This window comes from Cetorhinus maximus, chromosome 15 (genome assembly GCF_964194155.1).
Source record: "Cetorhinus maximus chromosome 15, sCetMax3.hap1.1, whole genome shotgun sequence".
In the NCBI taxonomy this organism is placed as follows: Eukaryota; Metazoa; Chordata; class Chondrichthyes; order Lamniformes; family Cetorhinidae; genus Cetorhinus; species Cetorhinus maximus.
In genome coordinates, this window is record NC_135893.1 from 69,907,467 (window position 1) to 69,920,488 (window position 13,022).

Below are 13,022 nucleotides of genomic sequence, written 5' to 3' on the forward strand. Positions count from 1 at the left end.
CATGTTTTTGACGAAGGTCAACCCTTGTCTTTTCTGACAGTATGTTGAATTGGTGGGCTTAATCAGTCTTGTAGTAAATCCTTATGTAGCATTCTAATTGGATAGTCCTTAGACCTTAGGCCAATAAATACAAGAGAAGCTGTTTCATTTTCAGATTATAGTGTTGAAATTCTTTCTACCATTGCATTCCTCAGAGATCAAATACATGAGTGCATTCCCAAATATTACAGTTCTGTTATACTGCAACAATGAGGGTAAATTTTCCAAACCTCGTGGATCTTGTTCAACGAAAGTACAGATCGGAGAATTGAGCTTGCGGTCTATTTTGTGATGTTGCAAATTCTCCATCAGTTGAGACTGCACAAGGAGTAGAGCCTTAAGATGTTTATTTGGATTGGACTAAACTTATCTCTATTTAAATGGACATCCACTTCATGTTGAAGATAAGACCTTAGTGAACTCTCAACACAAAAAACTTGATGTTAGATGAGTCGTGGTGTGTACATTAAGAATTGGCAAGTTAATGGTACTGCTAAGCTGTCATGGGCAAGGTTGAGAGACGCTGAGTTTCATTTGTAACATAATGCCTTTTCTAAATGCACCTAACCATACTTGACTCCCAAAAAATTCGTTCATTTTGACATTTGTATTTGAAGCAAACTTTAATATTAAAAATTATTAATTATTAAAACATGCTGCCAAGATATGGTGTTTTACTCTGATATTCTTTCTTGGCGTGCAAAGCTAAGTGAACTTGATAGAAAGTATTGGAATGTAGTTTATCCTTTTCATATCTCTCTTTTCCACAGACAAGCTTTGATTTGGGGTGTATTGACATTATCATCAATATATTGTTTTCTATGCTGTGTAGCTACAGTCTGCATGGCAGGCTGAATTTTTTAAAAAAAAGCATTGGTATGTGGCTGGGTTTTTATGTAGCATGGGATTGCAGGAAGTTCGGATGACTTCAGTTTATAAGTAATTGGTAGGTGCACTGTTTCTTCCCATCCCCTTAGCTGGTCAGTGGCCTTTCGTATATGTGGATTATCATTCTGCCTGATCTCTGGACACAGTTACACACCCACCTGTACAACATCTCTTGTAGACAATTATGTGTTGTGCAAACTGATTTAAAAAAAATACATATTAACATTTCAGGAGTGCCCCTGCGTCTCCCAGTCATCCAGGTCTTCTCTCTCCTCACTCGAGTGGGCTGCAGACTCCTGAATGCTTATCTCGTGAAGGTTCCCCTATCTCGCATGACCATGATTTCGCAAGCTCCAAGCTGGCATCAGTGCCAGAGGTTCGTTACTCTCAAAGTGCACCAGGTAACTATACCTTTTTACAAGGGACATTTTTTTATAGATACTCCTGGTTTTGTGATCTAGCACACATGGCTGACTGTTCAATGCCTGACTATATTTGACTATGAATGAAAATAGAAGTTCTCACAATTATGTGGTGGTCAAAGTTCCCTGATTCTTTTGTTAAGTAAATTTCAGTTAAGACCCGACAGAGGGTAAAATGACGCGTGATGACGTCAGGCGAGTGTCCCGACGTCATCGCACACTTGCGTGATATTTTGGTCAGCGGGCACCATGCTGGAGTCAGCAACGTGCCCGCCGACAATTAAAAGGCCTATTAAGGCCATTAAAAAGTTAATTAAAAGAAATTTTTCACTGCCTGTCCAACCTTATGGTTGGCAGACAGGCGAAAAGGCCAAGCAGTCTTTGCACTTTTTTGGAAACCTCATCCACGGGTGGGATGAGGTTTCCAAAAGCAAATAAAAACAAAATAAAACTTTAATTTTTCATTAATAACATGTCCCTGCTCAAGTGACAAGAGTCACATGAGCAGGGACATGTTTCATTACATTTTTATTTTTTTAATCCTTTTTTTCACATCTCTTCATCTCCCTGAGGCAGCTCTGTGTCTCAGGAAGATTATGAAGCACGTACTTGTGCACATGTGCTCGCCTGGCTTGCACCCCCTCAGTCGCACAGGCAGCACTAAGAGCTGGCGCTTGTGTTTCACGCTAGGCAGGCCTTAATTGGCCCACCAGCATGAAATTGCCTTCCTGCCCCAACTGCGGGTGGCGGTCGGCTTCCCGCTGACCCCGTCTGACTTGGGTGAAATCTTGCGCCATATTTTCCCCACTCTCTCTTTCCATCCCTCTTCCTTTTGATCATGTCCCATGTACTGCTCCTTCTATTGAACAGGACATTGGGCAGAATTTTCCTCCTGTCGGGGGGGAGGGGGGGATGTTCAGGAGCGGGCATGTGGAGGCGCGCCTCCGATCGGCATCCCCAATTGGGGGCGTGCTGCCATTTTACATGGATGGGCCAATTAAGGCCTGCCTATGCGCTCCCTGTGCGGGCTGGGGGGATTCCCTAAGCCGAGAGTGCGCTCTTTTGCGCATGCGAGTGAATGAGTGCACTCATCTCCCTGAGGCTAAGTGCTGCCTCAGGGAGATCGGCGCCAAATTCAAAAATGTTAAAAACAGAAAAATAAAATTTCCCTGAAATGTCCCCTCATGTGACACAGTTGGGACATGTCCAACACTTTTTTAGTTGAACTTTTATAAATTTTTTAAAACCTACATGAAATCTCATCCCGCCCGACGTCATCCCGCTCGCTGACTGGGAAATCCTGCCCATGTTGTCTGCTTCCATACATTTATTATACCACCACCTAGTCAACCGTATGAAGGGGAATAAAAGTTGTCCCAGGATAAATTGGCTACTTTTTAGCCCTTGTTGTTTGTAAAGCAGCAAGCTTCTACATAATACTTTCCCCAACAGCTTGAGAAAGACCAGGGGCTTGAACCATTGTCCTGCAATTCTGTGATGCGCTGTGTTGACTCAATAATGTTCTAAACTGTTTAAGCCCAGCCACTGTTATCAGGATACTGAGGTTGCAAATGGTCTGATTCAGCTTGAGACAGTGACCAAGAAGTGAGATGGAGTTGATGGCCAGGGAATAGAGTTTATAGCGGGGATGGAAGACAATGGCTTTGGCCTTCCAAAAGTTTAGTTGGAGGAAATTGGAGCACATGTGGGACTGAATGTCAGAGAAGCAGTCTGACAATACAGAGGCAATGGAGGGGTTACAAAAGATGGTGGTGAAGTAGAACTGGGAGTCATCAACGTACATATTTCAGTTCTGATCTTTGAAACCCAACCTCCGAAGGGCATTTATTATTATTGTTAATATGGAGATGGGAGAAGAACAAAAATGTTTGGATTGAGGTTTTACACTCTAATGTGTTTTCAATGAGAGGTTGACTTTGAATTTTTATGTTGGAAAGTTGTGCTTGAATCTGCTAACTGTGGTATTTTGTTTCCAGGCTCTCCAGTTAGTGGCCAACCTGTTATAATGGCAGTTCCACCCCAACCACCTGGTGTTGTAACAAAATCTGTGGCTTATATGCCTACCTCCCTAATAACTTCCCAACAATCCACTGGACATGCCATTCATGTGCTTCAACAGGCTCCCACTGTAACCATGGTGAGGGTGCTAACAACATCGGCCAACTCCTCTAATGGCTACATCCTAACCAATCAGAGCCATATCGGAAGTGGACAAGTGATACATGATGGCTCCAGTGACCAGAAAGGTAAATAATTATAGCTTTGTTGACTTGCTTTAGAAAAAAAATCTGTGTTAATGCACCTTGGCTGTTCATTAAACCTTGCATTTTGTCACATTTTTGGCACACCTTTGTCTCTTTTACCATTAAAAATCCTGTATTCACATTTATGATGGAAACTACTATACTAAACTTGTCATGCTGCAATTACATCCTTCTGCCAGGGGCGACAATATAGTGGGTAGAATTTTTTCACCATCGGGGGAGTTGGACGGGAGCGGGCGCGTAGCTGATTGCCGCCCGCGATTGGCTGCGTGCCGCCATTGTACGTGGGCGGGCCAATTAAGGCTCGGCCAGTGTGATGCGCACCCGGAAGCACTGTGCGCTCCCTGTGCAGGTGGGGGGAGTAGGCTGAGTCGGGGCCTGTGCTCCAAAGCCTGCCTGCAAAGAGCTGCCTCGGAGATCAATTTTATTTTTGAAAACTTTAATGAAGAAAAAAAATTTTAAGACGTCCCCTCATGTGACAGTGTCACATGAGCTGGGACATGTCAATGAATTTTATTATAAATTTTTTATTAAACTTTAAAAACCTTCATGAAACCTCATCCCGCCCGTGGATGAGGTTTTATGATAAATGCGAAGGCCGCCTGGGCTCTGCGCCTGCCCGCCAACCTTAAGGTTAGACAGGCAGCTCAATTAATTAGTCTAATTACTATTTAAATGGCCTTAATAGGCCTTTGACAGTTCGGCGGGCGCGCAGCCGATTCTGGTGCGCGCCTGCCGAACTCAAGATCTGAATGACGCACAGTGACGTGGGGATGCACGCCCGACGTCACTGCGTGTCGTTTTACACGTCGATGAGCGGGGCCCACCCCCCCTCGCCGACCTGAAGGTTCTGCCCAGTGTCTCGAATTTGCATTTCTCAGCTTTTCTGCCTGTGCTAGAGGGAAATATCTCACTAAGTATCTTGGGCCTGAAATTGGGTGCAGTCTTTGTGAACATAACAGCCCGAGGACTATCCTAAATTGATTCTTAGGGCTCATCATATTACCATCATTATCATTCTGTTACTGTGGGAGTCTCCCATCATTTGCTTGACTTGTTAGCATGAAGGCCCAGCACTACTTCCTGATCCAACTCTACTCTGCTATCCATCTATTGCCTTTAACCGTGTACCCCTTCCATTCTTATGACTCCCTCACCCCATTCCTTTACTCCTCTGTGGCTGCCTCTTTATGCTTCAACTCCCTTTTTCTGCATTGCAGCACAATTCCTTACCTGTTTCAACCACACTATCTATCCACTGTTCCATGTCCATTCTTCTGTCAGAGTATTCTATTTATTTCAAATTAGTACCTTTACTTCTGTCTTATCTTGCACTCTTCCTCCAACTCCTCAATATCTGCTAGCTCCATGGCCACAACAACCCTAATTTCCCATTGCTGATGTCCAACTATTCACTTCCCCCAACTTAATTAGTGGCCTTGTGTTTTATCCTCCAATACTCCTATCCACAGATTTTCCTACTCCTACTTTGCCACTTCTCACTACTCGTCAACCCCCTCCCCTTAACTACTCATTACTTCTTAGTACTCAGTCCACAATCACTTGATCTCCAACAAAAATCCTTACTATTATTCGCCATTCACAGATTACTCCAACTTTAGTACACGAAATACTCTCTACCCCATCATTATTTAATATTCAGTACTCAGACCATCATCACAAAGCAATTCCCCTCAAAAACCATATCTTAACGTTTACTGTCACTGCTAACTACACTATATTCTCTTCATTATAAACTGCAATCTCTTCTGACTTTTATCATCAGCAATACAATGGTAGACCCAGCAGCTATTGTTGCATGTTTATTTTGCGGGTTGTGTTTAGCAACGTTGATTTGCTGCAGACTGTATGATGGCAACCCTGTGGTGACCTTGTGCCATATGTGGTAACTGTAAAAGTCAAAAGACCACTGTGATTGTAAAGTTCATCATTGCATGTTGCAGAATTTGAATGCAAAATATATATTGGAACGGGGGATGATTTTTTAAAAAACTATCTGCAGGAGTCCTTGATGATAAATCTCTGGTGACCTTTACAAATGTACCTACTGGCAGTCGAGTGATTCAAACAGTTAGCAGTCAAATCCCCCAACATGTACCTGGACAGATGGTCACTATCCTGCAGCAGGCACCTGCAACTTCAATGGGGCAACATCAACTTCCAGTGAAGACTATAACTCAGAATGGCAAACATGCTGTTCCTGTGACAAGCCTTCAAGGAAATACTTATGGTAGGTGATTTTAGTAACCTGGATTTTTTTTTAAATATAGGGTCTAATATGAAACCTTTATTAGCAACCTGGGGAGTAGCTCAGTGATTCCTTCACTGGACTAACGATCCAAAGGCCTGTATTTGGAGAAGAGCTGCAATGGCAGATGGGGAATTCAAATTCCATTAATTAAGTAAATCAGGAATAAAAGAAACCTCAATGTCAGTGATTTGATTGTGTAATTACCAGATTGTATTAAAAATCCATCTGGTTCACTATTGCCTTTTAGGGAAGGAAATCTGTCATCCTCACCCAGCCTACCTGGCTTAAATGTGATCCCTAGACCCACAGCAGTGTGGTTGACTCTTAACTGCCCTCTGAAATGGCCTAGCAAGCACCCAGTTGTATAGGAATGGTTAATAAGTGCTGACATTCCCAGTGATGCCAACATATGGACAATGTAATAACATCCAAATAAGCTGCAAATGTTTATAATCCCAGTACTTTTGCTGTTTTGTTGGCTATATGACTGAAGTAGGCAGAGATTCTTTATTTTTATTACTGGTTATTACCTTTATGATTTGTCAGAAAAGTGAATGTGAATGAACTGTATCTCAAAATCCTGAGGCTGCAGAGAAAAGTGAATTGTAGCATTCCAGATGCTTGACCTCCATTGAGATCAGCTGATTCAGTGCATCATAGATTTTTGTCATAAATTGTCCTACAATATTTTCACGAGATTCATTCAAACTCCCATGTTTTGAAATCTGGTTCCCACAATTTATTTTACAGAATAAATTGTATTTGCATATGTGTTGTTTTTAAGTTGGAGAAAATGTCTTTGCACTATCCATAAATGTGTGCTTTATTAAAAACTTTCAACAACTTGCTTTTATATAGAAACTCAGGCAGTGTTTTATGTTGGCATTATGCTCAACTGCATTAGATTAGTGAGTTGCTTTTTAAATTTAATTGTAATGCATTCTGAACCAGGGAGTTCTGTCTAACTGGGATTTGAATTTGCCTGTCCTCATTGGTGGATTTCTCAGACAGGAGCAAAATACTTCAGTGGAGCACTCCACAGGGAAGGAAAAGCTGTCTGGTCTAACCCTGGCCCAGAATGCACAATTCCTATCAGCTGATCACAGGGCATCATTGACAGTGGCTCTAGTGAAGATTGAAGCTCAGACTTAGCCACCATCCATCTGAAACCGGAAGTGTAATGCAGCTTTGAGGAGAACCTTTGGAAAGAGCAGGAAATTTGTGCCCATCAGTCATGAAGGGATTTATAGATTCAAGGTAGAAGTTTTAATAAAACTTGTAGAATAAGCACACTATTTTAATTATAACTTTCTTCACCTCCTCAGCTATAACTAATCCACTACAGATCCTGGCTGCACAAGCTACATCTTCCTCCCCTGTAGTCGTGAGCAAGCACCTTGTCACAGAACCACAACATTCAGCTATGTCCCTAGGTGAGCCTGAGGCCAAACGGCCTAAGATGGAGGAGTCAACTGGTTCAGGCTCTGGTCTTGCTGTGATTACATCAACTCCACAGATGCAGGGTGCCAGTGAATAAAGAAAACAGGAATCGAGGAAACCAATTACAATGGTGAAGATATACTCCATGTGTTTCACAGAAAAAAACAGAATTCCAAGGTGCCAAACTAATGGGAGTGAGGATAAAAAAACCAAGCCTACCTTGAACTGAAGCGCTTGTTTTTAATGAGGAAATGAGACAGCTGATTGTAGGATTAAGGGTGGCTGAGGTGGAGAATGCAGCCATCTCCATAATTCAGGCTTTGTTGGTGTTTTACAAGCCTTAATTTTTAAAAAAATGTTATAAAGGATTGGTGGGAGGGAAGCAGATGAGATGACTTGAGTTCCTCTTGACACAACAGTGGGATATTGCCAAGAACCTATCTTGGTGACATAGAGATAGTGCTCAGTAAGTGTGCTAACTTATGTACTTAATTACTACAAACCATATGGGTACTGCTGACTTGCCATTTCTTGTGCACATGGTCTTTCCAGAAGAACAGAGAATTAAATAGCTTTGATGTCTAATGATACTGCCCAGATCATGTTGGAGACATTTCATGCTCTCGCCCAGTGCCACAAAATTCAGCCAGTTTGCTCTTTGTGTACTGCACTTTGCTATACAGCATCCCCACATTATGGCTCATTTGTGGAGGACCACACGGGACCCATTATAACCAGGTAGTTTGGTTGGGTGGGAGTTTGAAATGCAGTCGCTCCCGTATGAGTGAAATTTATTTTTAAAATGGGAATTATTAAAGCAAAACAGGACAATTAATTAATATTGTTAAAGCCAGCCTATTGGGGGATGATATTGGTGCGCTGAGTTTAATGTTAATAACGGAGGAATAACTCCCTCATACTAGGGTTGTCAAACTAGATTGGTTCCTGTGCTAAAATGATTTATCCTCAGTGCCTGCGGCCCCCAAACTTTCAAATAGAAACATTTTGCCTCACTGAATTACCTCGTCCAGTTTGACAGTGGTGTTCATTTTTTTTCCAAACTGTGCAGTAATGTGTTAGCCATAGTTTTGCCCACAATTGACCAGCAAAACAACATTTGAAGCTTCGATGTAACTTATTGGGGGATTGGTGTGATCAGTGCTGTAATTTGAATCAGTGAGGACGGGCCTATCATTAACCTTTGACATAATTTTTTTATCTTTGAAGTTAGTAACATTTCTTATGCTCAACATAGCAAGCTATCTAGGAGTAATCAGTCTTTTTTTAAAAATTGCAAATTATAGAAAATTTTCACTATTGGATTCATTCTGAACTTAAACCCAGAATCAGATCAGATGACGCATATATAATCCAGATTTTTTTCTGGAATTGGCCTCCCAGTGTACATCAGTTTAGAAATGTGAGTTGCATGCTCTTGTTCTAAATGAATGTTCATAAATGCAAATAGCTTAAGAAATGGGTACAACAAATTGATTCAGATCCAGTTGATCACAATGTGATCTGCTTGGGACGCAATATTACCTCTGTGTACCATTTCAGAACCCTTAATAGAATTCTATAATTCACACAAGCTCATCTATTAACTTATGGTCATAGATTGTGGTGTTCCACTAAATTTTCTTGTTTTATACTTCCTCCTAAAAGTTGCATTTCAGCAAAAGCAGTTTCTTTTAGATCTGCTTTACACAAGTGTAATTATATCACAGCCAATATATCTTTGGCTCATTTCGTGGCTCATTCTTGGCTAGACCTTGGTTAAACTTGTATTGGTAATGTTGCCTGGAAAAGTATAATCAGTTTAGATAATGTTTCCAGTTGATGAAAAAGGAATGTCAGAGGCATGCATTATGACTGGCACAAGACTGTTAAATATCGATAATTTTTTGGCAGACTGGACTTTTATTGAGAGTAGCTATGAATTGCTCTCCACACCACTACGCACCTCCCAATACTGCAGGAATAAAAATGTGAAGCTTCATTTTGTAGAAATTGAGCTTTCTAAAGATTAGTCATTCTAACAAGTCCTTTGTTAACTTTGAGGTAAATTACATGGTTTTCATCTGCACCATTAACAAAGGACGCATGAACATATCAACAAAGTAAAGGAAGCAAAGCACACAGTTGAAAGTAAAATGATGATGACCTCAAATTGGTCAGAGGCTTGTATAAATACATAATGTTTTAAAAGGACAGTATTGGTTTGTTATCTGAACTTTCAGGAAAGCATCGGTCATCACAGTGACTCAAATGTGGAGAAGCAATAGTTCAACGAAGTTTTATGATAGATGCAGTGGAAAGCTGTTAAATGTGTGTCTGTACAGAATAATATTGCATTTCTGAAATATGTCCTTTAAAAATTGAGAGCCTCTTGCATCTTCTACTGGTATATGCAAAGGTTTGTCACGCATTAAAATGCTATATTTGTTTATGTATCGTTTTAACAGTTCTCCACTGTGCATATCATCTAATAAATTTTAAATACTGGTGGGCCTTCTCCAAGAATTTCTCTTCTTTAGTCTGAATATCATAGACCTTGAAGAATGAGAACAGTCAGAGATGTGAAAAGAGTATTGAAGCTCATATCCTTCAGAACCCAAATTCTCTCATCATCCAGTTGCATTTTGAACAGCCTCAATATTTATTACCTTATCTGACAGATTATTTCAAACATTTATTATTTGAGAAGTTTTTATCTCTGGTATCTGCTCTAAATGTACTTTTGAGTAATATCTGTCTACATTCTTTGGCTTACTTTTAAATAATAATTTGAAGTTTTAGAGCACTGAACTGAAAAGATTTGATTTGGTGAGGATGGGGATTTAAAACAATATTCAATGATCTTTCTATATATCTAAGCTTCCTTATAAACTTATATTGAAGTACAAAAGCAAAAAGGGTAACTGGTTCATTAGGTTTTTTAAGTGTAATGTAAAATCATAGCATCACAGAATAAATTTTAAACATTGTAAGATAATTAATTGATATTGATAGTTACTTAAAAGAATGTGCATATCATTTGTGAATGATTTAAAACTACAAATGAGGTGACTGATGGAAAAAAATACTGTCTACTTATACTGGGACAGATCAGAAATTATTATGTGAGATGTTTCTCTCCAGTGCTCATTTCTTGCTCATTCACAAGAGCATCTGACAAATCTGGACTTGAAGCCCAGTCCTTGTTCCTTTCTCTGTGTCATGCAGTGCTACACACAGCATGCATAGTGTTCCACATAGACTTCTTCGTTTGTACTTGTATGCAATTCAATTGGAAGTTTTATGTTTGAAATTAAATTTTCTCCAGCTGTGAAGATATATGGACAGAAGGTGAATTGCAATGTTTGACTTTGGACAGTGCAAGTCCGATGTGGGTTGTCAACACAACTTGTTTGATGAGGACAAAGATGGTCTTATTCGGACTTGAAATGGCATTTCTTCTGGCAACACTGCACACTCCATATAAACACAGCCACATCTGTTATGAAATGAAGCCAATTTCAAGTGTTAAATTTGCAATAATCAGTAGCCTCTAAGCAAATCTGCACTATTCTTGCAGTGCAGTACAATCACTGTTGTTGGCAGCTTTTCCCAATCCTGATCATATTGCTGTCCAACATTTGGTGCAGTCATCCTACAGCTTGTAAGGGAATTTGCTAAAGGTTTGTTTATATTACCATGACAAAAGTGTACAGTAAGAATATTGCATAAGATCATTTTGTTTGCTGTTAATTAATTGTCAACCAACAAAGTATGATTCATGCAATGCAAAATTTTTGCTAAGTCTGTGTTTGCAATCAGTCCAAGCTAGAATGTCCTTTTTTTTATAAAAAAAAGCACATGTAGGCGATGCACTATTATTTGAAAATACCATGTTGTGTTGTAACTTTTACATTTTCTATACTAAACACAAAGATGTTTAACAATCTCACCGCAAAGATCACTCCCAAAATCCATTAAAGTACAGCTCCTAGCATCTCAACATGGGGCTGGGGAAGATGAGAATTAAAATAAATCTCATCAAAGATATTTTTAAAAATTTTGTATTCTTATTTATAATGTGGATTTTAAAGTACAAATCCAGTATTGGCACTTTTTATACATTGAGAGTGAGCTTCAATGGAATGGCATAGTTTGAAAACACCTCATAGGACTAGATTTTTACCTTGTGAACAGTTATGCAAGAGTTAGATTCTACATGTGAGATGAGGCCTGTATGTATTCTCTGAATAAACTGATAAAAGAGATAGTAGTCTAATGTAGTGTCTGTCTCATCTCTATGAAGGGCCAGTATCATACTACAGATAAAATGTTATCCATTGATTTTTATTTTGTGTTCAGACCATCCTATTGTAAAACATATCTAAAACGATGCAGAGAATCCAGAAGTACACAATGTAAGGGAAACAATAGAGAGTTATATGTTTTGATTCAGAATTTATAGCTATTTCTTTTGGATCTGTTTGACATAAGTCAATATACTCACGGGTCCATCAGTTGCCTTTGCAATCAAAACATTTAGATAAGTCAGCTCTAAATATTAGTGATACCCTAAATTCAAAGTCATTATTTTGTAAACCAGACAGTTTAATTTATGAAACTTGGTATAATTTTCTTCATTTAACATGACATTTCCTAACTGAATTGAAACATTGCGGCTGAAAATCCATTCCTACAGACTACTCCATATCTGTCTGGTTCCATCCATGTATTGATGGCTCCAGAATGGTCTTGTAGTGGCAAAACCTCCACCTGACCATTACAAGTCAACTTTTTTTTTACTGAGTGCCTATGTTGGGATGTTGCTGCTCCCTGACTTTGTCAGGGCCAAACATAGTGCTGATGGAGGTACATCTGGTTTTGCCAGGCATACCACTGATAATTGGTGAAGTTGGAATTGAGGTCCAAGCCTCCAAAAGATGCCAGGTTGTTGAGGAGGGGTTAATGGTGAGTGGAGTATAGTTCTCTCCCCTCCCCATCCCCTGCCCCCATTATTATTGAAAACTGATACCAACAGTCTCCACACCTTCTTTCCCCCCCCCCAAACACACACACCGCCAAAAAAAAAAGATAGTGTGAGACCATAGATGTGCCACCAACCAGTTGACGGCCCACGCTTCTTCACCAGTAGCAGAGACTGGGCCGGCATGTAACCTCCTTTCCTACCTCCATTGGATTTTCAAGGCTGTGGAATCAAAATAGAATTAATACCTAATATGTGACCTGACTTTATTTTTAAAACCCAGCTGCAAGCTCTGAGGCTGGGATTTTCCAGTCCCCCGGCTTCCCGCCTGAAGTCAACGGACCTTTGGCCGGTCCGTCAAATTTTCCGCCCTGCCTGCGACGATTCCCACCGTGGGCGGGACTGGAAAATCCCGATCTTAGTCTTTTCTATATTGACTAATTTTCCCATGTATACTGTTCAATTTAATGAAGTACTGTCAACTGACAGTTTGACTTTTGTTGGAAAATTGTCTTTAAAAAAAGTAAATACCACATATTCCAGAAGGTTTTGAGTGTGCTTTAGAGACATCACAAAACAAGAGGCTGCATTTGTAAAGTTTTAAAACTGTCCACTTTGGCAACCAAATATGGCAGCTAATGCAGTATTAGCATTGTGGTTAAATAACTTAGTAAAGATAAGAATTTTAATGTAGA

General features: G+C 40.0%; 1 protein-coding gene across 1 annotated transcript in view; it reads left to right on the plus strand.

Annotated features, from left to right (window-relative positions):
* Positions 1 to 8,145, plus strand: part of foxk1 (forkhead box K1) — a 98,715-nt gene extending 90,570 nt beyond the window's left edge. Inside the window, exons 6-9 of the mRNA XM_078558603.1 lie at positions 1,159 to 1,328; positions 3,347 to 3,616; positions 5,658 to 5,885; positions 7,232 to 8,145. Of these exons, the coding sequence (XP_078414729.1) occupies positions 1,159 to 1,328; positions 3,347 to 3,616; positions 5,658 to 5,885; positions 7,232 to 7,443 (880 nt within the window). The 3' untranslated portion in view covers positions 7,444 to 8,145. The remainder of the gene's footprint in view (positions 1 to 1,158; positions 1,329 to 3,346; positions 3,617 to 5,657; positions 5,886 to 7,231) is intronic.
* The last annotated feature ends 4,877 nt before the right edge of the window (positions 8,146 to 13,022 follow it).